This window comes from Archocentrus centrarchus, chromosome 17 (assembly GCF_007364275.1).
Source record: "Archocentrus centrarchus isolate MPI-CPG fArcCen1 chromosome 17, fArcCen1, whole genome shotgun sequence".
Taxonomy (NCBI): domain Eukaryota; kingdom Metazoa; phylum Chordata; class Actinopteri; order Cichliformes; family Cichlidae; genus Archocentrus; species Archocentrus centrarchus.
Genome location: NC_044362.1, coordinates 4,590,238 through 4,616,649, shown reverse-complemented (window position 1 = coordinate 4,616,649; position 26,412 = coordinate 4,590,238). Strand labels below are relative to the sequence as shown.

Genomic DNA, 26,412 nt, shown 5'->3' with positions numbered 1-26,412 from the left:
CCTGGGGTGGTTTCCACTTGCCCCGCCTTCAGAGGGTGGGTAGCTATGGATGAATGTGTGTCTTTGTGTATTTGTCACCGTCTCCGTGAGTATGGGTGGGTGAGTGAATGTGTATGTATGGCATATCTGTGTGTGGGTAAGTATGTATGGGCATGTATGAGTATCTGTGTATAAATGTGTACACGGGTGTCTGGGTGTGTTTGTATGTATGGCTGGACCTGGGTCTGGGCCTTGTGCCTTGCCTCCTGGCCACTCCTTGCTGGTTGCCTCCTCCCCCCTACCCCCCTGGGATGGGGGTGCCTCGGGGTTCCTGGGTGGGGCTGGGTGTTCTGGCGTGGGTACTGGCCTGCCCCCCTTGGGGGTGCGGTGCGGGGCTGCGTTGGCTTCTTCGGCGTGGGGGGGGGCTCTGTGGAGGGTCGGGCGGTCCTTGGGTGCCGTGGGCCCGGGAGCCCTGCCGCCGGCCAGTGCAGGGGGCTGGCCGCTGGGGGGGGGCTGGCTTCTCATCGCCTTGGGTTCCCTGGAGCCCTCGCTCCTCGACTGGGGGGGCTCCGTCTGAGACCACCCTCTCCCGTCTGCTGGGGTAGGTGTGCGGTTGTCTTTGGACTGAGTGGCCGGGGGTCTTCCTGGCTCTTGGTGGGCTGCTGGTGGCCTGGGGTTCCGGGGGCTTTCCGTACCTGCCTCTGGCTTCTGATGGGTGGAGCTGCAGCGTTTTGCCCTCATTGGTAAGTACGTTCCATGACACAGACACAAACATGACACAGACACAAACGCCCACTCAATCACAACTCAACAAAATTGTTGGTGTGCGTAACATGCTTTGTTAGTTTTGTTTTTCACACACAAATTTATTTTTGCAAGTATTGATAGTATTTTTTATATGTTAAAGTGATGAAGTATCTGATTAATAGACTTGTGCTCTTTCCCCTTTTTTTTTTTTTTTTTTTTTGCTCCCTTTCTCTCTCCCTTTTTCTTCTCTTTATTTTCCTCTTCTTCAGCCTGTCAGCTCTGGCTGTTACATAGTATGTGGAAAAATAACTCAGATAAATAAAATAAAGGGTTAAAACAACAACAAGAAGAGCCTATTGAGAACCTATAGAGCTCATCTTGAAATAGCAAATATGTTTGGCACAACAACGCATTCAGATCACAGTTCTGCTTGCAAGATCTACCAGACATGACAGGCTAAAAAAAAAAAAAAAAAAAAAAAAAAAAAAAAAAAAAAAAGGAAAAGGTCTAAATCAGATTACACACTTTTCCGCAGGTCTGTTTGCCCGTCTTAGTCAGACGTGCAGCGCTGTGTGATATAAAGTATCGGAGCGCAACAGTGGCGCGCATATACACGCACACACGCATGGTAGAGCATGTAAGCACGGTGGTAGTTTACATACATTAGTTAGCTATAACTGATCACATGCTCAAAGGTTAGTCTGTCTTCATGCATCCATCTGTGTACAGCTTCAGCTCCACCTCTGCCTGTCTGACCATCTTTCCCAGTGGGATGGTGCCCTCTAGCTCACGCTCTCATTGCTCCTCTTTTTTTTTTTTTTCTTGCAGAATATGTGAACTTGTAGCATCCAGGGGTATTATAAATATTATATTTACCCTTTTTCTTAAACGGTCGTAACAGTTTGAGTTTCATACAAGTTCCTACAAATATTTCACTATAAAAGCCTTGTTAAGCGTTTTTGACCAGATCCTAGAGCTTTTAAGTTGAAAAGATCCAGGAAATGTTGAGTTTGTATAAAGCAGAAGTCATTCTTTTTTAAAGGCTAATGGATTGTCTTTACGTGTCTGACTATTACAGAAGGAAAACCAGAAGGAGAGCCATCCTCAGCGGCTGATGTGAATGCAGGTCAGTGACGTTGAGATGACTCGCACTGTTCTGACTGCGCTCCTAATTTTGGTTCGCTGTTTGAGTTGCTCCAAAACCCCATTTATTTATACTCATTAACATTTCTTTCAAAGTTACTTCATGGAAGAGTTAACGGGGCAAATTAGCGTGAAGACGCGAATGCAATGATTGGAGTAGAAAGTAGAAAATTCTCATTTATTCAATTATATGGACAAAGGTGCGAGCGCTTTATTTCCAAAACGACGCTCATTCTGTCTACAACAGCGCAGATTAGCGGGTCAAAAACAAGCAGACCTGATGAGGGAGCGAGTAATCTACTAACAAAATGAACACGTATACGCACTGGATTTGCGCATGGGTACAAAACATTTGAAGGAGAGTCAATATGCGGTATATGAGGGCAAACTCGTTTGTCAGAAATTGGGCTGTGCGGTGGTGTTGGTGTTACAGCCATTCACGAGAGACAAGATTCACCCAGAAAATGGCTTCTTTATTAGCGGTTCGCTGTATGACCACCCAGGAACTGCGCGCAGTGGCTGGATCTCTGAACAGCTGGATGTAGGGGAACAGCCGGACCACACCGTAAATGAGCGCATTACTGTTTTTCTCCTGCAGGCAGGATTTGTTCATGCTAATGTTGTTTAGGTCCAGAAAATGTGTTTCTCTGTTCTAAACACGCAGTGTGAGGACTCACGGAAGAGTTAGAGGACAGAGCCAAAGCTATGGCACTGCGCGCACGGTCCATCCACTCGCGCCAGTTAGATAATATTTCCCCCTCCAATTCCAAATAAATGAACTCGACTGTCGCAGCCACGTCACCCTGTTTTTGTTTTCAGTGTTAAATCCAGTGTAAATTTGCAGTAAATTACACGTTGCAAACCTCAATAAATCATATTTGCATTTAAACACAATACTTTACTAAATACTTTAACCTCCAAATCTTTTGCAACTTTTAACCCTTCATTTTGGTTTATTGGCTGTCATTCATTAAATACTTTTGAGCGACATTTGAATTGTAACCAGATTAGCTGAATGTGAATATTTGATTTCTTCACGTGGAGAAAAAAAAAAAAAACCTTGGTTTGAGGCGCCCAGGTTGGGAGATTATGGGTCTTCTCTTGAACCAAAGCTGGCAACAAATGACCTGATTACTTCATGTATTCATGTGGGAAATGTTTCTATTTTCCACACGTGACACCCAAAAGAAGTGTGCAGCTGATTAGCGTTACAGTAACACTATCATGAACATGAGCCCGTAGATGGCATGTGATAGGCTGGTCGGTGTAGTTTGGTAGAAAGAAAAAAAAATCCTCCATGAAGCTGCTCACTAAGAGGCTTCAGGAGAGTCAGATTTAGCTCCTGTTAGCTCAGGTCAAAGTAATTATGGATCTATGAGAGTGTACTATAATAAACAAAGCCTCGAACAGGTTTTAAGCTGAAGTTAGCGAGCAGTGGGTCCAACAGGGGGCAACTCTGTCAGAAAACAAGCTTGGTTATACAGATGTGGGGAAAATGACCCCCAGCTCTCTTGATCTATGACCTCAGTAAACACCTTGCTAATGAGTTAATGGCCTTAAATCCAATGGAAAGTTCATGTGGTAAATGGAAGTCCTATTTAGAGGAAAAACGGAGGCAATCTGTGGCTGAATTGATCCAAATATCGATAGTATCGATTCCAACACCGATATTAGTACTGAATCAGTACTAGCGTGATAGGATTGATACTGTAGTTCCTCTCCTGTACCTTCAGTATGCTGCTCCTGTTTCATCAAATAATAGGCATGACTGTGCAAACAGCGCTCCTCTCACATCGTGCACACACACTCTGCTCCCTCCCCTCCTCTGCTCTGCCCTGAGCAGATGTGTAGGCTGCAGTGAGTGAGAGCAAAATATTTAGCCCACTGAAACATGTTAATTATTTAATTGGAACTGTAAAACATAAACTTCAAAAATGAACTATGAAAATGTCAGACTATAATAACCTTTTACTGCTGTCGAGTTAGGTGAATTTCATTCATATAGTAGAACAACAGAAGTTGACCTAAAGTGTTTACCACATGCATTCATATTCCAGCTTTCCCAATAAAACTGTAAAAATGTGACTAATTAACTCATTAACAGTGGAAGCAAAGAACAGCCATTTAGTGGTCATTAAAACGTATTCAGATTCAGCATAGATATTGTGTTTTTATTAGGCTCTCATAATCATTCATTGTTTGATTAACTCTACTGTATCCAGATAACTTCACGAGGAAAGCGCCTTCCTCGACCACAGCCAGTTACCTGAAGTGTAACTGCACGCAGCAGACCCACAGTGCAGCAGGTCAGAGCTCACAAAGGCTTTATCTGTTTGTGCTTATTTGTTTTTGCTGGTTGTGGTCACCTTGTGTCCTTTTGTGTGCTCTGAACAGTCAACAGTGCTAAATCCAATGCATTTCTTACTCAGGATTTCTCTGCCTTTGTTTCTTCTGTAGGTCTGAATGGTCAGATGTGGTTCTGGATGCTTCTGGGAAAAACTATCATCCTCCTCCTGAGCTTGGCCTCCCTGGCTGTGAAATACAAGACAGGATGAGAAAAGAAGGACCCGTATATCTCTGCACAGCAGTGCATTGTTTGAATAATTCACAGTTCTTTTTTTTTGCACCATTTAGTCTGCAAATAACATCATTATTTGTTCAAAAACCATAAATAAAACATGAGAAAAGTGTTTTTAAAACAATTTGATGCATTGAAACAGTAAACGATTTACTTTGTGTGTGTGTCAGAGAAATCTGTGCCAGCTGTGTATCCACTGACAGAACTCCAGTAACTCATCAATAGTTTGCTCCAAAGTTGCATAACCGACACCAGATGCTGTTAACCTCTTCAGTGGGGGGATTTTAAATGCATTTTCTTCTTCTCCACTTCATTATGTCTTAAATATTATTGTCTGGACATAGAGAAGGTTAATTGCTTGTCGACCATGTTGTCAACATGTTCTTGTGTACTGGAGCACCAGTTCAGCAGGTGACCCATGGATAAGACTAATGCAGACGCTTTTTACTGCATGTCTTTCTTCCAGTTTTCCACTGTCCTATCACTAAATAAAGGCTAAAAGCCCCCAACAAAGTATATTTAAAAAAAAACCCCATGGTGTTGTGTATTTGCTTTAGATGTTATTTTGACAAAAATGTAGAGAAAGCTTGTTTAAACAGAAGGTTATTAAGATCATGAGATGACATGTTGGTATCTTGCAGTTAGCACAAGGGCCTAAAACAAAATAAATGTCAAATGTGTTCTCCATCAAATGTAGCACAGTTGGCTGAGTTCAGGCCTATTATTCAATTCAATTTAAATTTTATTTATATAGTACCAAATCACAACAAGCAGTAGCCTGAAGATGCTTTATATTGTAAGGTAAAGACCATACGATGATTACAGAGAAAGCCCAACAGTCAAAATGACCCCCTGTGAGCAAGCATTTGGTGACAGTGAGAAGGAAAAACCCCCTTTAACAGGAAGAACTGTGGAAGAGAGCCAGAGATTATAATATCTAATGATTAAATTCAGAGTGTGGTATAAACACATAGGCCCAGTTTCCCGTACAGGGATTATGTCTAATTCTGGACTAAATACTTTTTCCTATTTTGGTCTTCATTGACTTTTTCCTTTTAGTCTAGGACCATGCTTAATCCATGACTGGGAAACCGGCTGATAGAAAGTGAAAAGAGGTGAATGAAAAAGAAAGACTCACTGCATCATGGGACCCCCACCCAGCAGCCTAGGCACATACAGTAGCAGTGTAATTAAGGATGGATTCAGGGTCACCTGATCCAGCCCTAACTATAAGCTTGATCAAAATAGAACATTATTATCATACGTCTTGACACATGTGCAATCATCCAGGTAAGGAAATTCCGTAGAGTTGATTTTGTTGATCTGGATGTAGTGTTTTCAGTGGGAGGAACCTTTCATCACTCATCCAAGTGACTTCCTAGAAGCACTTGGGTATGAGACCAAGGATGGATAGATTAAGCCCCACATGAAGCCAAAATCAGGGATGCACGTGTGTGTGTGTGTGTGTGTGTGTGTGTGCAGTTCTAACGACTTTCATTCTTCTATGCCTCCTGAGCTCTCTTCAGCAGCTTTCTTGTAATTTTTAAGTAGTCTTCAGGAACAGGTTTCCAGGCTTCTTAAAGGCATTCAAAACTCTTCTTGGGATGTTTCTGCCTTTTGTTCCATTCTCTGTCAAGATGATCCCACACTGCTTCAGTAATGTTGAGGTCTGTGCTCCTATTGGGTGTTTTTCTAACTAGTTATTTTTTTATTGCATTGGCAGTGTATTTGGGATCAGTCATACTGAAAAATGAGGCAGTTGCCAATCAGATGCTTTCTGGATGTTATTGCATGGTGGATTGAAGTCTGAAGTGCAAAGCCTCCACTATGTTTTACAGATGCCTGGAGTCACCATTTCTGCAGCTCTCTCTTGACCTCCTTTGTATATATTGACAATTTTAACCCACAAATTTCAAAATTGCCATGAGACCTTTTGCCACTGATTTTCAGTTTTTTGTGTAATTTGGCATTCCTCCACTTTTCCCTTCCTTAAAAATGGCTTCCTGACAACCATCCTGCCACTCAGATCATTTCTGATGAGGCTTTGGCAACCAGTAGATAGATCAACTGAAGGCCAGTTATGTTTGTGCTTTCATTTTTACAGCATTTTTAATGAATTATCTGACAAATATAATGGCTGTGTGATACAGAACCCCCCCCTGAAAAAATTGTTCCAGTTTTTCTGGAAGTGGGAATATATTTTTATTGATTTGTTACTTAGCATTATTAACAGATATGTGTTTGTGCTGTGCACCTGTGCACCTTATGGATGCAGCTTGCTAACCTTTCTTGCGTGTGTTAGCTGGATGCCAACCTCTCTTCAAAATGTGGTAATTTCACCAAAAACACAATAGCAGCTGCAAAAATACATCAAAAACTACAAAATGTGGAGTCCAGAGTGGATGACTTCAAAAAAATTTGAAACTGAAAAATGATTTTGAACCAGAAAAAAAATGTAAACAGCAAAAAAAAAGTTTTGCAACTGAAATAAAAGATGGGAAATTGGAAAAAAAAAAAATTTTTTTAAACTACTACTCTCAGCAAACATTATTTTAAAGGTTTCAATCTGCTCTCAAAAGGAAAGTTTGAAACACACGTATTGTTGATATTTCCAAGATGATAAGGAATCTTAATGCATTTCAAATGTATGCCAGCGTCTCAGGCTGTGTATCTGTGGGAAAATGCACACAGATGTTTTAATAAAGGCTTTTTATTTTTTACATTTACGGATGAAAAAATCCAACTATTTCATTTCTTTCACTGACTGCATCACTCAAAAGTTGAATTCTTTAGGATGATATTCTTATATATTCATTGTTTGTGCAGTAATGTGGCCTCTGAACAGTGACTCTGATGTTTCTGGATGTTGTAGCAGTGCTTGAAGAGCACAGAAGTAGCAGGGAGGCTTCTACACTTTGAACTCTGTCTTTATGTTTCTCAGCAAATCTTCTTCGGTGCATTAAAGCCTTCTTCACTTTCTGTAAAGTCCCCGCTTTACCCCTGTTTACTGACAGAATTGTTCATACATTTCATGTGCAGTTCATCATAGTGGACAAACGCTAACCTGCACACATCAGTTCAGGGAGACAGGGACCCTGCAACACATAGATTGGGCAGCACAGTCCTAATAGGCTGAGGCCAGAGGTCAAGAGGTTATGGTCTTTCTGTGGGAGCCACCTGGATTGAGACAAAAGTTAGAGAGGCTGAGCTGGTTTGGACATGTGTTGAGCATGGAGTGTGGATACACTGCAGGACCTCAGAGTAGGTTCATGGATTAGGTGGAGGAGAAGATTACTAGGGACAGTGGGATATAGATGATGAAAGATATTTTAAACACACTTTTATTTAATCACCAGACATATTTTATGCCGACCTCTTGTAAAAAACACAATTAAAGCCTGCTGTGTACACCCATTTTGTTATTATATCTACAACAAACACCAAGGATTTATTGCAATCAGAGCAACACTCTTTTTATCAGTTACATCTAAGCATCTGCATTTAATGTCTCTGTGACATGAAGGGAAATAATCAGTGCTTTGGATGTTTTAGGGGGTAAACAGTGTTAGCTGCATAGTTTGTTTTTCAGAGACACTCATTATGTTTCAGAAACTGTGAGCATAGAGACAGAACTTCAGAAATTCAGACTTTTGAGTCAGTGCAGCTTATTAAAGTTATTGGGTCAATTTAATGTTTACTCCAAGAGAAACTCCGAGATAAAAACCTACTTTAATTAAAAATCACATTAGTAATAGATATTTTATTAAGTTAGGGTTAGTAGATAGTGTCAGGATACATTCAGCCGCCCACCTCAAAAACTGTAGCATATAAGCCATATTCTTAATAGTCAGGTTTGTAACAATGATTGAAAACAAACAAAAACTCCATGTCAGCTGATCACCCTGCCCACACTCCATGCTTTAACATGGAAAAACATTGTACTGCTCATCGCTCTGAGCTTATGCAGAAGGTTATGATAACCATGAAATTCTGTTTTTGCCTTCAGCAGAGGAGAATCGTTGATGTAGGGCTGTTCATGAGGGTTGCATAGTTTGAGCATAGTCTGACATTTTTAATCCAATCGGGGGGGTGCAGGGCCACCTACCTATTACTACTAAGAACAGTGCATCTCTAAAAAGTGGAGACAAAGAGATCAGGAAAATATCCTCTTTTTGTCTCTTTGATGCATTTAAGAGAAAATCAGTGAGGAAGCAGAATTTCTCAGCATACAGCAGAACACTTCAACCTTTATAATTATGAGGAAAAAAAATCACATTTGGAGAAACTTTGTTTCAACTTCACTGCAAGGACATTAAGAAAAGTTCAACTGAAAAGCAGGAACTAAAGCTGTCATACAAGTACTAATGAGTGCACCATTTCAGTCTGAGGAAGTGGGAAAGAGCCATAAAATTTAAATCATTATTTTAGTTCAATATTGAAGTAAATGTATTTCTTTTTATAGCCTACTATTTGGCTTAAGCAAAGCTTCTATGTGTATAAAGTAACTCCCAACCTGATTTTAAAGTTCTTTCTGTTCTTTTGTTCCAAAATGTGATTTTTCCAGTGGCAAAATCTGGAATGAGGCGTGGGAGCCTGCCAGCGGAGCCTGTCTGAAGTGCCGCCTCCTTCAGCCAGCCAGCAGCTCTTTGCATGATATTATTCTGATAGTTTTTTAAAATGTTACAAAGAAGTTTGAAGATGTGTGCTGTCCCCTGGGAACAGTGTTAAAAATATGTGGAACCAAAGATCCATCCATAGTGATAATATTTTACAGTTCTTCAGGTAAAGATGTCCATATAGAGCGCAACAGGAGGCAGGAGGCTGTCAGCATATTTAAAAGAATAAAAAGATAGGCAGCAAAAAACAGTGTTTTCATGTGTTCCAATTTGTGTTCAGTCAGTTAAAAAGTGGAAGAAGATAAGCAAATGCTAGGCTTAAAAATAATTTGATACAATGCAAGGTTTGCTGTGCCTTTGCTGGAATTTGTTCTATTTCTTAATAATAGGACTTTCAGATACTGTTTTTGAGGCCTGACACTTCTTCGTTCCTCCTCCACTTGTCCAGTTTCCTCATTTTTTTAAGAAGGCACTGGACACCATGCTGAGATATCCCAAGTTTTTGGGAATCACCTTGTTGTGGCAAAAATACAATGTTATTCCTGTCAAACTCCATTATCTTCATAGATGAAGCTAAAAGTATGGGGACAGATTGTAGTCCCTTCAGTTTGCACACTGAAAGCATCCACTCAGACGGCTTTTTGCCTGCAATAATGTTGCAGCAGGCTAAGCTCAACCAGCTGGCTGTAAGTCATCTACACTTCATGAATCCAGTCATGGTTAGTCTGATTTAGCAGCCAGATCAGCCCCAGAGGTAAGTTAACCTTACTCATGAGACAGCTCATAATATGAATGACAGTAATCAGGTTTGTTTTTACATCACAAAAATCAGTGTTAAAAATGCTTTACAAAAACACACAATACACATAATAAAATGCAAACTGAAAAAATGTTGGAATAATGAAAAACACAACTGTGAGGGCCACTGGGCTGGCCTTGTTTTCTTATTGCTGGTGTCTACCTTTTTCAGGTAACTACTGGGTGGAGCCCACCCAATTTCAGATGCAGCACACCTGAGCATGTCGAGCTGAGCTGCTCTATAAAGCAGCCCTGCCTGAACCTACGGGAGACTCCTTTTTGATCCTCTTGGAGGCTGCTTGGCTGACAAAGTGTTCTGGTACATTCTCACTCATACATCCTCTATGCATTCAGACATGGGATGCACACTGATATGCTGACAGTCATTCTTTATCTTTTTTTAATTGTCAAATTAATGTTTCTGTAAGCTGTAATTGTTCAAATAATACTTTGTTTTGTTTTAACACAGCAGCAAATTGTACCTTTAAAGTCTTATTCAAACTAAACATTTCTGTAAAGGCTGTGGACAGAAAACCTGACTTTTCCATGGAGTGGCTCTTAAAACAATTTATCTGAAAATACAGTTTTTTGGAACTTGAGTTTCTTTCCCGATACACACAGTTCTGCATATTTTCAAATATCTGCAACTACCCAAGTGGTTACTCTTTCTGATTTGAAGACTTTGATTGTGAAAGATTAAATCTGTGTTTTCAACTTTGGATTAAATAATAAATTGACCAAATGATATTGTGACTCCATAACAGGCATCTGTTTCACACATGCTCTACGATAAGTAACAATTAACGAGTGAAACATTGAAGTCATACAACAAGGGTCTTTATCTAAATGGGCATTTTTCCATGCATCCCTTCATGCTGATATTTTTATGTTAGACTGATACAGCTGTGTTCCTAAATGAACCTCTGTAAAACACACATCTGGAAATGCTGGAAGATGTTGATGGTTCTTATCAGCTTTGCAGAGTGTAAATGCTGCTTTTACTCATGTTCCTGAGTCCTGATGAACATACTGATGTCCTGCTATGAGCAGGATTTAATTCTAGACACTAACTAAGCAAACAATTTCAATGTAGCAGATGTGGAGTAATATTAACATTAATTCAATTCGATACAATTCAATTCACTACAATTCAGTTTAATTCAGTCAAATTATAATCAGTCGGTTGCTTTGGGACTGATGCAACAGCACAGTTCTGAGGAATTTACGGAAAAATCCCATTTTTTTCTTCTTCTTCATCTTCAGGTTCCTCACTGGGAACACCCTCAGATGAGGAAGGAGGTTCAGCAGGGCGTTCCACAGTGGGATGACCCTCAGATGAGGAAGGAGGTTCAGCAGGGGGTTCCACACTGGGATGACCCTCAGATGAGGAAGGAGGTTCAGCAGGGGGTTCCACAGTGGGATGACCCTCAGATGAGGAAGGACGTTCAGCAGGGGGTTCCACACTGGGATGACCCTCAGATGAGGAAGGAGGTTCAGCAGGGGGTTCCACAGTGGGATGACCCTCAGATGAGGAAGGAGGTTCAGCAAGGGGTTCCACACTGGGATGAGTCTCAGATGAGGAAGGAGGTTCAGCAGGGGGTTCCACAGTGGGATGACCCTCAGATGAGGAAGGAGGTTCAGCAGGGGGTTCCACAGTGGGATGACCCTCAGATGAGGAAGGAGGTTCAACAGGGGGTTCCTCACTGGGCAGAACCTCAGATGAGGAAGGAGGTTCAGCAGGGGGTTCCACACTGGGATGACCCTCAGATGAGGAAGGAGGTTCAACAGGGGGTTCCTCACTGGGATGACCCTCAGATGAGGAAGGAGGTTCAGAAGGGGGTTCCACAGTGGGATGACCCTCAGATGAGGAAGGAGGTTCAGCAGGGGGTTCCACACTGGGATGAGTCTCAGATGAGGAAGGAGGTTCAACAGGGGGTTCCTCGCCTCTCTTCCACAAATGAATGTTTTTGAGCTTTGAAGCAGAATTCTAGAAGTTCTCTGTTTATGACACAGCAGGTCATCGTGGAAAGACTTCATGCAAGTCTCATGTTGTTACATTAAACATTCTCTCTTTATTTTACACTACATTTGATTTCTTTATCTCATAAAAATACATGTATAAATAAATAAAGTGTAGACTACAGCTGTACTTAGGTCACTAGTGTGGAAAGATGCATAAAAATGGCAGCTGCTCAGCTCCGTTTTCTTATTGTAGATGTAACCATGAGCAGTAAAACAACGGCTTACAAGATCTCAGTGAAACACTGGGCCGTGGACTGTGGAGGGGAATGATGTACATATCTGAAGCCTGACAGCAGCTGCTGTATATGCAGCTTTGGTCATTTGGATAAACTGGCCCTTTAAGCAGCCCAGAGGTAGAGACCTCTGTGTATTCTGTCAATCCTAAAGCCCCACAGCAGTAATACCTCAAATAATTCATTCTGTAATTACCAGGCTTCCTGTTGCCACATTCATTACAGTAAACACACATTTATAATGATAGCATAATCGTGCAGCAGATACGGACTCTAGGCGGGAAACAGGACACGTAAACCTAACAAGAAATCTATTTGTGGGTTTAGTTTAGGGATCAGCATTTCAAAATAAAAAAAGTATTCTGCCTTTTGCCCGATACCTGGGACAGGCTGCAGCCCCCCTGCAACCCTGAACTGAACAAGTGGTTAAGAAAATGCTCAGATGGGCAAATGAGAAGAAGTTGCATTGTGTTTTTGTGGAACAAGAGAAAGTATATGACAGAGTGCCAAGAGAGGAACTGTGGTGCTGCATGAGGAAGTTATGCAGAGGAGTATGTGAAGGTGGTGCAGGGCATGCATCTACGTATCTATGTCAGTGTATGAGCAGTGAGACAGTGGTGAGGTGTGCATTAGGAGTGACCGATGGATTCAAGCCGGGGGTGGGATTATATCAGGGATCGACTAAGTTGGTTCTTGTTTACGATGGTGATGGACAGGCTGACACGTGAGGTCAGGCAGGAGTCTTCACGGACTATGATGCTTGCAGATGACACTGGTCTGTAGTGAGAGTAGATAGCAGGTGGAAGAGAGCCTGGAGAGGTGCAGGAAGGGGTGAAAGTAAGCCGGTACAGTCCGGTACAGTCCGGTACTGCGTACCACTAAAAGATTCTGTGCCGGTACACAGTACCTGGAAGAGGGGGAGGCTGTCTGCTGTAAAGCTGTCATTCAGAACTAGTCATGGCTGCACTTTAGGTCAGAATAGATCAGCTAGCAATAAGCAGTCTAAAACACAACTTAATCAGTTAATAAATAGCTCTTTTTTCTCATTTCAAATTGTTTCTGAACTGTTCATGCTGTGCTGGAGCCTCAAATCTCTAGCTTCTCTCCCCTCGGAGCTAGGCTTTCATCAACAGCCAGCCTTTAAACCGTTCACTGATACGTTTAGCCTGTTTACTGGCCATGTTATGAAGTTATATATCGCAGGCTAGACCCTCCCATTTTGATTGACATCTCATTCAGCCAATCATCTAATTGGCCATACCAAAATCACCTGGATTATATATGATATATATATGAGAGATTAGAACTTTATTAATCCCTTTGGATATAGATATAGTTGGAAATTGGTGATTTCTCACCATCACCACCTTCAGAAAAAACAAGGTAATTGATAATGTTGATGTAGCTGACTTTGGGCCGTAATTTCATGTCATCTACCCAGTCAGTGAGAAGTGACGGGTGAGGCACTGTTACTGAATTGTCCTCGCTGCTTTTTAAAACATCCTTGCAATGTATCCACCTCCGATGTGGTACCATTTACACCAGGTAAAAGAAACCGCAGTGTCAAAATGTTTAAATGAACAGCAAGTGTGTAAGCCTGCAACCATAAACAACAGCGCAAACAGAAGTAAAATACCAGCTTTCGCTATGAATTGGGGGTAATGGCGTGAAATCAGGTGCATTTTTAGCCCCCCTCTTGTGAGGCGCCCCTATGCATTGCATATAGTGTGTAAGATTTGGCACATAGTGCATTCCCACTTTTTGCACCACTGTCTCCCATCTGAGCTCGGATCCATTCTGTAAGTGGGCTCTCTTTCTCCCACTTTTTATTATATTTTTTCTATATTTTCCCCACTTACTGGAGCTCATTCTTACGCTGCCTCCTCACTCTGGGTTGTTATGAGTGTTTGGGTGTGCGCCCCGGTCAACATGGGCGGGAGCGATAAACAGGAAATGGGGGTTTGGAAGGGACAAACTACCTACCCCTCGTCTTTTGCTTTATTATGGGGCGCCAAGAGACAATCAAGGAGTTTAACTCAGAAAGAAAGTCAACTTGATGTTCAAAAACAAGCCCAAAAAACCGCAACCTGCGACTCACGAGATTTGCAAGCGACTTTAGAAAAAAAGAAGCCCAAAGTCGCTTATAATATGCAGACTTGGCAACACTGAGTGCTTTCATATGGCAGGCTAGACCCTCCCATTTTGATTGACAGCTCATTTGGCCAATCATGTAACTGGCCATACCAACATCACCTGAAAAAGTTATGTGATGCCCTCTGGTTATTATTGGCTCTGGAAAACCCATTTCTTAATATGATTGGCTGAATGAGGTGTCAATTAAAGAGGGAGAGTCTAGCCTGCCATATTAAACTCACTACCTATATGTCCCGCAGACAGGTCGTGGCTGTTATGACATGGGGTTTCAAGAGCAAACAATAACCAGAGGGTGTTTTTTCAGGTGATTTTGGTTCGGCCAGTTAACAGGTTAGTGTCTGTCTGCGATACAAAATATCTCAATTAAAAGCAACAAGAGATTAACTATTTGTGTTTCATGTTATTCTGCTAATTTCAACAACACAGCACAGCTCGAAAACACTGCTTATGACCAGAGATTTCATTTACGCTACATGAGAGTGCATTCACCTCCAAAACACAGTGGTTGCCAAGGGGATTGAGGTTTAAGAAAGTTTGGTGATTATTTCTTTCCAAAAGTTTTTTATTAGTGGACAGAGGCAGAATGCATGGAGGTGGTCATCAGTTGTTTTAAGTGTAAAGTGTGTGAAAACATCTGTTTTTATGGAGCTAAATTGGGGCCATAAAGTTTGTTCGAAAAAAAAAATTTTTGAAACTGGAAAATTATTTTGCCGGCTGCGGCTCACCATCCTCGGATCCACAGCCAAGGAGCCGGTTAGCATGCCAGTGCTTGTGCTGTTCCCAATGAACCGGCGAAATGCTTAAGACGGGCCCGCGTTCCCACTGCGTTTCTGTGAATTGCTCCTTTACGTATGAGTGTGGGCAGGTCCTCGTCTGGACACGGAAGCCGAAGCGCACAAATGTGGGAGAACACGCTCCTTTTTCTTGTGCTGCAAATACGTTTTACGGTCTAAACCAAACTGCAGCATCTGTGTGCAGCACAGAGGTAAACACAGACAGCGATTAGAGCAAGACGAAAAGTACGCACTTTGTGTCCTTTTATCTGTGATATGAACTGATACAAAGCAGCAAGTTCAGCCTTAGAGCCCAACCTAATTCACAGCCGTGAAAATCGCTTCGCTTTTCTCATGTAATACACATGTAATATGGTAGAAAACTTGATGTTGAGACGGCAGAGTCACGCCCTTCTGCCGCTTTTGTCATGTGTTCTTGGTTCGAGACCAGCTAGTTTGCGGGGCCGGAGTTGAACCCGTTTTTCGGCCAAGCACCGGGTGCTTCCGCGGTGGAAAACCCGCCTAAAGGTTCAAATTAAAGCACCGGCACCGGAACCCTGTTGGCGGGAAAGAGGCCAGTGTGTGGCCGTCCTGATCCCTCGATATGAGGGACCGGGAAGGCCCTGCCAAAGGGAAAGAGGAGATGAGGGACCCGGGGAACCGGCCCGTTCACTCGCACGTCCCCGCCTCCCTGACCTCCACTGGAGGGAGAGGCACACATTGTATCTGAGGGAAGTGAGCCATGGCCGGTTGAAATCATTCAGCATCCCGCCCTGGAGCTCCGAGCTCCCCCAGAGCCAGAATGACAGCATTTTGAAGGGGAAATAGGACCCGAGGTAGCAGCCCTCTCACTTGCACGGCCCCCTCCCTGAAGAACGGTAAATATTTCAATGGGCGTCGGACCATCTAAAATATGAAGTTAAATTTAAACGTCAGTTGTTTTATTCAGAAAATCCACTCCCTTTGCATGTGGTTTCATTGATTTAAGGCTGACTTGCCACTTTCAATATGGCGGACTAGCCAATGTATTGCAGTGACACGGTCCATGTCATGCTGTTTCTGTAAACTGCTCAGGTATCAACAGTGAATGTGTCTGTTTTCTTTCCATCTCTTTTTATTACCTGATCACTGCTAACGCCCGCAGATGAAGACGAGGCTTCTGCTTTACTTTGGGAGCATGGGAAATCTTCAACATGGACTTAAAATGCTGTGCAAATCTGTCAAGATCATATTTTTTCCTCTGAGATTTGAGTTGTGTATTCATATAAGCTGCTTGTATCGGTGAAAATCTGAAACTGCGAAAAAAAAAAAAAAAATCTGAAACTGCGAAAAAAAAATAAAAATCTGAAAGTGCAAAAAAACCCTTGAATCTGAAAAGTAGTTTTGAATTTTTTTTTTCAGTTGTAAAACTTTTTTCATTTTCAAACTATTTTTTTTCAGTTGCAAAACTTTTTTTCCCTGTTCAAATTTATTTTTTTTGGGTTCAAAATAATTTTTTCAGTTTCAAAATTTTTTTTTTGAACAAACGTTATGGCCCCAATTTAGCTCCATAGTTTTGTCATAGTACCAGTAAAACTACTTTCACCCCTTGGGTGGAGGTATGCTCTAGAGAAAAGAGGAATATAAAAGTCAGTAGATAGAAGACAGAATACATGCATGTGAATGAGAGGGAGACAGGCGGAAAGGTGAACACGCAAGGAGTGAAGGTAGATGAATTTAAATCCAAAGCAATGAACAGTACACAAGGGAGGTGAAGAAGAGAGTGCAGGCAGGATGGAGTGGGCAGAGATGAGTGTCAGGGGTGATTTGTGACAGAGGGATGGCAGCAACTCCTCTGTGAATCGCCACCATGATAAGGTGGCGATTCACAGAGGGATGGCAGCAACTCCTCCGTGAATCGCCACCTTATCGTGGTGGAGGGGTTCGTGTGTCCCAGTGATCCCAGGAGCTATGTTGCCCAGGGGCTTGTCCCCCTGGTAGGGTCTCCCATGGCAAACTGGTCCTGGGTGAGGGTCCAGACAAAGAGCGGTTCAGAAGACCCCTATGTCTGTAACAACGAGGGAACAGTTTACCCTGCCTGGGATAGGGTTACCGGGGCAACACCCTGGAGCCAGGCCTGGGGAGGGAGCTTGAGGGAGAGCATCTGGTGGCCGGGCATTAGCCCGTGGTGCTCGGCCGGGCGCAGCCCGAAGAGGTTACATGGGCCCGCCATCCTGTAGGCCCACCACCTGCAGGAGGCGTTGTAGGGGTCGGTGCAGTGTGTGGCCGAGGGCGGAGGCTCTGGCGGACCGATCCCCGGCTATCAAGACTGGCTATTGGGACACGGAATGTCACCTCTCTGGTGGGGAAGGAGCCTGAGCTAGTGCGTGAGGTTGAGAGATACCAGCTAGATATAGTTGGGCTCACCTCAACGCATGGCCTGGGCTCTGGAACCAGTCTCCTGGAGAGGGGCTGGACTCTGTTCCAGTCTGGAGTTGCCCTCAGTGAGAGGCGACGAGCTGGGGTGGGTATTCTTGTATCCTCCCGGCTTGCTGCCTGCATGTCGGAGTTTTCACCGGTGGACGAGAGGGTTGTTTTCCTGAGCCTTCGAGCCGGGGAACGGGTCCTGACTGTTGTTTGCTCTTATGCGCCGAATGACAGTTCAGAGTACCCACCCTTTTTGGAGTCGCTGGGTGGGGTGCTGGAGAGTGCTCTATCCGGTGACTCAATAGTCTTGTTGGGAGTCTTCAACGCTCACGTGGGCAATAATAGTGAGACCTGGAGGGGCGTGATTGGGAGGAACGGCCTGCCCGATCTGAACCTGAATGGTGTTTTGTTATTGGACTTCTGTGCAAACCACAGTTTGTCCATAACGAACACCATGTTCGAACATAAGGATGTCCATATGTGCACATGGCACCAGGACACCCTAGATCGCAGGTCGATGATTGATTTTGTAATCGTATCATCAGATCTGCGGCCGTATGTTCTGGACACTCAGGTGAAGAAAGGAGCTGAGCTGTCAACTGATCACCACCTGGTGGTGAGTTGACCCAGATAACAAAATTCTGTTCGCCCATATCTGGCCCACATCATACGTGTTCATCTGGCCCACATACCGCATGGAATGACGGCACAGAGGCGGTCCGCTCCTGTTTGCCAAAAGCGGGCCACAGCTAAGCCATCACAATGCCAGATGTCAACCATAAACAGGCCAAATAAACCAGAACTCACCCAAATGTGGGCCACTATACACTTTTATTCTGGCCCACATCCTGCATGGAATGACGGCACAGGTGTGGCCCACAGCTGTTTGCCAGAAGTGGGCCAAAACCAAACCAACACAGTGCCAAATGTGAGCCAACACCAAAGAAGCCAGAACTCACCCAAATGTGGGCCACCACTATACACTTTTATTCTGGCCAACCAAGAGCTAAATATTAGAACTCACTCAAACAGAGCCAGTTAGCTCTCATCTTGTGTTGCCTGCCCACTTTGAAGTCACAACCAAACCATGACAAAGTTCTATGTCAAATATGAACAAATCGTACAAATAAACCAGATGGTACCTCCAGATACTGTGTTAAATGGTGGCATGAAGTGGTCCAGCCTTGTTGGTCTCAGGGACAAAGATGAAGATACCTACTGAAGAACTGAAGAAATAACCAGACACGAGAAACAACTTGTGAACAGTAAACAACTATAATTCTTTATTTTTTAAAATGTGCCACAAAACAGGAAATTAAAAAAAAAGTAACAAACAAATTCAGAACTATCATGGAATGACCTCCAAAGCTCTCTCCAAAAAAATCTCGTCTTCATCTGGCCCTTTAAGAAATGCACAAAAGAACATATATTGCTGACACAGAAAAACAGTACAGTGGTTACTGTATATGGTTGCAGTGAAGTGCAAAACACTAAACCTTATTAGGAGACCAAACAAAAATGGCCAAGTAAAGTGATATAAAGTTATAAATATTGTGTTGATGTCTTTCAACACTTAAATCCAGTCTGTTTTTAACTACAATTAATCTGAAGTGATAACTGATATTGTGTCTGATCATTGATATTTGCTTGTTCAGCCTCATTCTGTTCAGACGACAATGAAAGATACTGGAGTCAAGCAGCTTCATCAAACACTCTGACAAACTTCACTTTTAGCCAAATTACACTAGGTGGAGGGCAGACAGCCTCCATTTTCCCTGGAACAAACCAGCAACATTACTCTGAAGCTGTTTCATTAGGTTAAAAGTTTGCACATTTTCTGGACCAGAGGTCTTTGTACTAATGGCACAGTGCTCTGGCATGGCACTGGCAGAACATTTGTTTTGCTGATAGAGTATTACACTAAAGTCAAATACAGTTTCAATTAAAGATGTGTTTATAACTGGAATGTAATTTCACTACTTTTCAGATCCATGTACTGGCTTTTAAGAAAGGAGTGGGTAACAATTACAGCATTACTGTCCCATAACTACCAAAGAGAAGTCGTTACATCCACAGGAAAACGGCTATGCTTGCTGCATGGTGGCTGAACAATTCTCTAATTCCTAAGTGACATAGCGGAAAAAAAAAAACTTTTTTAATTGTATTTGTTCATTTCGAATTGGAGAGATTTGTTCTGTACTTTGCCCTACTTTTTTCATCTTGATTTCTGCTATAGAATCACACATACTGTTTATTACAAAATAAGAATTGAACTGACTTACGTGCGAGCTGTGTGCAACGCCTTTTTTCCTCTCTCTCTCTCCTTCCACCATCTCTGTCTCCAGCGAGATGAAGCCACCTTTTTATAAAGGTCTCCACCTCCTGCTCTGTTGCAGTGGCCGTTAAGTGGTTTCTTCGTACGGTTCCTAAAAATTGAGAAAACTGTAAAGCTTTGGATAAATTGTACAAAATAGTGAAAAATGGCTAACTGCGTGGCATGCTCTATTCTACCCGTAGTTGGGCAACAATGCAAACAGTCTAGCCATGATCAGCCAATTACTTAAATTATAGGATGAAGACTGGTGCATCTTAGAGGAGGGCACAGATAAACAGCTGGAGAAGATGGTGAAGTAAATAGTTTTTGAAATTTTTATCAAGTGATACTGATACCTTGGCACATAGTATGTCTTCTTCAGAACAAACAGAGCATTTTAAGAAAGGCAGCATTACACTGGTACCTCATAAAATGTGATAGGGTGTACATGTATTAGTGTTTTATAACAAGTACTAGACTATAAGAATTTTTATTGAATTATATTACTTAAGTGTTTTGTCGTGACATACAATCAGTTTTATGATGCAGCTTACCTGCTCCTCAAATTAGACATTTCACTGAGCTGGCACTCTAGTTAATATGAAAAAGACTTACTAGAACAGAAATGTCACCAACCTGCACATATTGTCTGCTACTACACTGATGCATAATCATCCACATCTGCAGCTTGAGATATTGATTATATGACTATTTACGAATCTCTATCTACTCACAATCTTGAAAACAAAGGAAGAAAGGATTCATAAGACAGATAATTAATAAATATAACCCACAATTACACACTTACCAGCAATCACATCTTTTAATTGGAGGCTGTGGAATGCTGTTTTCCCATTCACGCCACGCCAGTTCAGTTGTTTGGCCAGGGAGTTTGTGAATATATTCTTCATGATGCGCCACACGGTGTCCTTAATGTTGACCCCACCGATGACACTCAAAGCAGTAATCTTGGCAAAAAAAAACAAACAACATACATGGTCAACAAAAGCAGTATTAAACTAGGCATACAATGTATGATTTTTTTTTAAAAAATCTTGTTATTTTTACCAGCACTGCACACTGTGCAAGTAAATTGTCTATGATTTATGGTCAAAGCTAAGGATTTATGTTGTCAAACTGTACAGTCTGATCATCGAACATGACCACAGTGCTCACACTTTAAGGGTGAAAAATGTCCAAAGACTGACTGTCCTGTCTACTGACAGCTGTCAATAAAGATTTATTTAAAATAATAATTAATTTTCAGTTAAGTAATTTCGGTGTGCTGTGGTTTATCTTTATTTTTCACCTGAAATTTCCCTGTAACCAGCTGATCTTCAGTTTGGCTGTGCAGGAGGAATTTTGTTTCCCACAGATATACAAAACATGTATTTAAACACTCTTTACTTTAGAATAGTCTTCACTCTAATAAAGAAAAAAAAATCGATCATAAACACAATATAGCAGCTGGATAGCGTAGTGGTAAAATCTGCTGCCTTTGGAACAGCACGTTGGGGGTTCAAACCCTGGCTAAGGCAACTATCCAGTAAAGGCCCTCAGGCTAAAACCTGCATGCTACCCTAAGCCTACCCCAATTGTAACAATGTGTATTGTAAGTCACTTTTGATAAAAGTGTCTGCTAAATGCATAAACATAAATAGTAATAATAATAATACAAAAAATTAGGAGTAAGAAATGCATTGTTACCATTTTCTGTTTAAAGTCTGCCTCCTCTCTGACTCGCTTCTCCACAGCCAGTAAAGTGCTAATGTCCTTCAGTGGAAAGATATCCTTTTCAAGGACCTCCTCACCACCACCAGGCTGTCCTTGGACCTTGCTCAGGGTCAGGGTTATAATTTTGAGCTGTTCCATGATAAGCTCCTGGTTTGTGACGAGCCTACGCAGAATAGCTAAATATAACGACATACAGTAAAATAATTAAAACCAAAAAGGCATTGTAAGTTGAAAAAGATAGTGAGACAGAGATGGTATGTACATTAATGTGCAAATTTAATCACTTATGAACAAGGTCTGAAGTACCTGCAGTTGAAAGTTCATTGCCCCGACTGGTCCCTGGTTGATGTGGGCTGGCAGTGGGCCGTGGGCTTGCCAGTGATGCAGGTCGTTGGGGGCTAGGGGCCCTTCTCTCTGATGTTTGGAAACCTGGCTGTTGAATTTTTGGGGCTGGTGGCAGTGATGACTTTTGTATAGGTGTGTCGCTGTCACTATCACTTGGAATGCGAATGTTTGGTCTGTGTGTGTATAGGGGATTGGGATGGGTAGAGAAAGAAATAGAAAGTATTTGTCATTGGTAAGTTGTTGCACTGAACTTGTATTGCTTAAGATATACTGACTACTTAGCGCTATTAGCATTAGCATGGGCAGGGGAATGTGCCTGCCATAACCATTGACGAGGCGTGAGTAAAAAAAACTATATTGAAGTCAATTCAATTTAATTCAAAAATACTTTATTGATCCCTGATGGGAAATAAAATATGAGGATTTATATGAATTACATCAGCTGAAAATTTACTTTCTAAACTTAACTGAAGTAGAATTCACTCTAAGTGAGGTGGTAGTTATTAACAGTGGATAATGTCTTAATGTCTCACAAACATGTTACTGTAGTGGCTTTGAATGCTTACTGTCTTTTTCGCTTTCTCTGCGGTATGACATCACCTTCTTCTGCCGTCTGCAGGTCAGTGTTGGTTTCTGCCTGTGGAAGTTTGAGGCGGGCAGTTGTGTATTTTGCTGTAAATAAAGAGATTCCGATGTCATAATTAATAAAGTGTATGTTTTTAAATGACAGAATTCAGGTATGTGGTGATGTGTATACCTGCTTTATATAAAATTCTAACTTTAAATTCTTCCCACATCATTCCCGGCTGCTCTTCATTTTTTATAGCCTTTACAAGTTTGTCACGCTTGTAATAAGAGGGCCACTGACAAATGTCATCAGCCACCCATGCTGCTGGCACCACCTCAACCTCGTGGGTTTTATAAAATTCTACAATGTAAAACATTTTCTAGAAAAGGAAGATGGTATAACAACACAAAGTTAGTTTTACAAATACTAGACAAATTTATGCACATTCCCAGCTGAATAATTACTGTAATACACACTTACACATAGATGGGTGAAGGTTGACTTCAGTGTAACTTGATGCTGAGCTGCGCACAAAAATAACAAATAATAAATCAAACTGAAAATGAAAATACATGCTGTGTGAGGCTAAGGTATCATCAATCTACATGCAGAAGAGGCACAACCACAAACCCTGCCTGTAAAGGTAAGCGAACACACTTCTGTATAGTGTCCAACCTTAAGCACATGAGGTGTGAAGAGAGATCTGACACAAAATAAATTCCCAAATTTGAAGAGTCAAATGGATAGTCAAAAAAACTTGTTATCTTTCTGTATTCTTTGCAAACCAGGTATTCCTGAGCCTCAAAAACAACTATATTCTGGACCAAAAAATATCTGGCTATTGATTTTAATGCATCTGTCCCTCTCTGATGAATTTATAACAAATTCATCCATTTAAACTGGGAGACAGTTCCCATAAAACATTCTGGGCCAGGTCCATCTGAATGCGGCATTTTTAGCATTTTTCCAGTTTTCTAGTTTTCTGAGTTTCCTCTGGTAAACTTGTTGCATCAAATTCTGAAATCCTACGTATCACTTGTTGCAGTGGTGAACTAGGCTTTCTAACCATACCTTTAATGTTTTTTTAAATAGTTCTCAAAAGGAAATCCAGATATTCGGTCCAAGTTCCCATGTACCCTTAAATCTTCACTGAGATGAATCAAGCCATGTATGTTGTATACAACAAATTCCTGGCCATAGAGTTGCCCAAAATGTTTAACAAATGCTCTGAGGAGTGTTTTTGCCAAGTCATTTAGCATCAAACAATAAGTTGGACTCGCCAGAATGTAAATACTAACAGATATTTATTGTTTTTGAATTTTTATGCTGAAATAGTTTTTTGCTGATTTTAGCTTTGGTTTTTGGTGGTCTGGGAGCAGGCACCGACTCTATGGGGATGGGGTTTTGGGGGGATGGCAGGAGGAGAAGCTGCAGAGAGGAGTGTAAGACTGCAGCTCTGCTTCCTGGTCTCAACCCTGGGCAGTCAGGTTTTAGGAGGGTTAATAAAATTGGCCAGATTTCTAGAAATGAGAGCTGCTCCATCCAAAGTGGGATGGATGCCGTCTCTCCTAACAAGACCAGGTTTTCCCCAGAAACTTTGCCAATTATCTATGAAGACCACGTCATTTTTTGGACACCACTCAGACAGCCAGCGATTCAAGGAGAACATGCGGCTAAACATGTCGCTCCTGGTCTGATTGGGGAGGGGCCCAGAGAAAACTACAGAGTCCGACATTGTTTTTGCAAAGTTACACACCGAGTCAATATTAATTTTAGTGACCTCCGATTGGCGTAACCGGGTGTCATTACTGCCGACGTGAATAACAATCTTACCAAATCTACGATTAGCCTTAGCCAGCAGTTTCAAATTTCCATGAATGTCGCCTGCCCTGGCCCCTGGAAGACATTTGACTATGGTCGCTGGTGTCTCTAGCTTCACGTTTCTCAAAATAGAGTCGCCAATAACCAGAGTTTGTTCCTCGGCGGGTGTGTCGCCGAGTGGAGAAAAACGGTTAGAGACGTGAACAGGTTGGTGGTGTACCCGGGGCTTCTGCTTAGGACTACGCTTCCTCCTCACCGTCACCCAGCCGGCCTGTTTTCCCTGCTGCTCGGGATCTGCTGGGGGGGAGCTAACGGCGGCTAAGCTACCATGGTCCGCACCCGCTACAGGGGCCTGGCTAGATGTAGGATTTTCCAGGGTGCGGAGCCGAGTCTCCAGTTCAGAAAGCCTGGCCTCCAGAGCTACAAACAGACTACATTTATTACAAGTACCGTTACTGCTAAAGGAGGCCGAGGAGTAACTAAACATGTGACACCCAGAGCAGGAAAGTGCAGGAGAGACAGGAGAAGAAGCCATGCTGCTAATGAGTCGGCTAAGAGCTAAGCTACTAGGTGCGCTAAGCTAGCGAATTTCTAAAAAGAAATAAAGTGAATAATGTGACTACAGATGATTTAGCAAAGAGTGTGCTCTAGATAAAGTAGGCGAAGATTACACTAAAATATGTTGTTATCCAGATAGATCGAGTTAAACAGCTAACAGACAGCAAAACACGACTGTGCTCCGAAACAGGAACAGGAAGTGATACAATACCGCAGTGAGAGCCAACACCAAGTGCATTCATCTCTTTTTCAATAAACACAATTAAGATTAATCGCCATACTTACTGCAAAATTGCTCAGAGCGGGTTTCCTTTCAAAATCAGCGAAAAACGGTAGCGGTTCTTGTTGGAACATACCACTCCTGAAAATAGGCGGGAGGTGGACCGCTCCACTCCCTGTAATGACTTAGATGTTTCTATGATAACATATTACGCACAAACAGTATATAAAATTATTACAGATGAGTAAGAAAAGGTACAGGGGAAAAAATCAACCCACTGTCCTTAACATATGGTGCTTAATTTATAACCTGATAAACGCCTGCCCAATGATATAATGGGCTCACCCAGAGTTCATTGTAGAGTGGAAATGGGGAGGCTAGGCTGATGGGCAAACAGATTCAACATCAATTAAACATTGGCATTTCAATCATTAGAATTCAACCAAAACACCAGCATTGATTCAATTGTATAATTAATAACATATAATTATATAATTAATAATTGTATAATTAATTAATAATTATATATATATATATATATATATATATATATATATATATATATATATATATATATATATATATATATATATATATATATATATATATATTAAACCCCAACTGGTGCAATTTGCATGTCTTAAACAACCATGTGGAAAGACACATCACGTGGCCATGGAAAAGATGTTAGTCTGTTTGAGAAGGGTCAAATCATTGTCATGCATCAAACAGAGAAAACATGTAACGAGATTGCAGAAACAACTAAAATTGGGTTAAGAACCGTCCAACACATTATTAAAAACTGGAATGAAAGTAGGGACCCATCATCCTGAAGTGATGTGATGCACCCATCTTGCTTGGTACTGACTGTACAAGCCCGTGGAAGTGCTCTGATCTGGGGTTGTTGGAGTTGGTCAGGTCTGGGTTCAGTAACATTATGTGCTCAAAAATGTGGTCAGCTGACTACATGAACATACGGAATCACCAAGTAATTCCATCAGTGGATTTTCTCTTCCCTGATGGCACGGGCATATTCCAATGCCAGGATTCATAGGGCTCAAATGTTGAAATAGGGGTTCATTGAGCATTTTCACTCATGGGCTGGCCACCACAAAGTCCAGAACTTAACCCCAATGAAAATCTTTGGGATGTGCTGGAGAAGGTTTTGCACAGTGGTCAGACTCTACCATCATCAATGCAAGATCTTGGTGAAAAAGGAATTCAACACTGGATGGAAATAAATCTTATGAGATTGCAGAAGCTTATCTCAACAATGCCACAGTAAATGTGTGCTGTAAAAATATAAATTGTTTATATTTTATCAATTTACAAAAAGCAAAGTGAGCAACAAAATAAATATCTAAATCAAATTAATATTTGTTGTTGCTATACCCTTGCCTTCA

At 41.8% G+C, this 26,412-nt stretch overlaps 1 protein-coding gene and 1 long non-coding RNA gene across 5 annotated transcripts; one reads left to right on the top strand and one right to left on the bottom strand.

Annotated features, from left to right (window-relative positions):
* The first annotated feature begins 1,730 nt into the window (after positions 1-1,730).
* Positions 1,731-4,946, top strand: LOC115796316 (uncharacterized). Its single transcript, XR_004021297.1, has 3 exons — positions 1,731-1,852; positions 4,092-4,175; positions 4,327-4,946. It is a non-coding gene; the product is annotated as an uncharacterized LOC115796316 (long non-coding RNA).
* LOC115796315 (uncharacterized) lies at positions 4,274-25,140 on the bottom strand. Of its 4 annotated transcripts, none has more exons than XM_030752655.1 (9): positions 25,075-25,140; positions 22,891-22,934; positions 22,600-22,789; positions 22,409-22,514; positions 21,804-22,015; positions 21,471-21,673; positions 20,572-20,731; positions 19,732-19,875; positions 4,274-4,401 (listed from the first exon to the last, which is right to left on the bottom strand). In XM_030752655.1, exons 3-9 carry the CDS (start codon positions 22,784-22,786, stop codon positions 4,337-4,339), a joined length of 1,077 nt encoding a protein of 358 aa, XP_030608515.1. In that variant the 5' UTR covers positions 22,787-22,789; positions 22,891-22,934; positions 25,075-25,140; the 3' UTR covers positions 4,274-4,336. The 4 variants fall into 4 exon arrangements, with proteins under 4 accessions (XP_030608515.1, XP_030608519.1, XP_030608518.1 ...); XM_030752656.1 differs by lacking the exon at positions 4,274-4,401 and adding an exon at positions 18,731-18,850; XM_030752659.1 differs by lacking the exon at positions 22,600-22,789 and having other exon boundaries at positions 25,075-25,130.
* Positions 25,141-26,412: the final 1,272 nt, after the last annotated feature.

Bases quoted from the DNA above. Each gene is read 5' to 3' on its own strand.
- LOC115796315 (XM_030752655.1), bottom strand. From the start codon at position 22,786: ATGTTTTACATTGTAGAATTTTATAAAACCCACGAGGTTGAGGTGGTG. The intron at 22,016-22,408 runs GTAAGCATTCAA...ATACACACACAG, and splicing joins CAGAGAAAGCGAAAAAGACA to ACCAAACATTCGCATTCCAA. The intron at 20,732-21,470 runs GTAACAATGCAT...TTTTTTGCCAAG, and splicing joins CAGACTTTAAACAGAAAATG to ATTACTGCTTTGAGTGTCAT.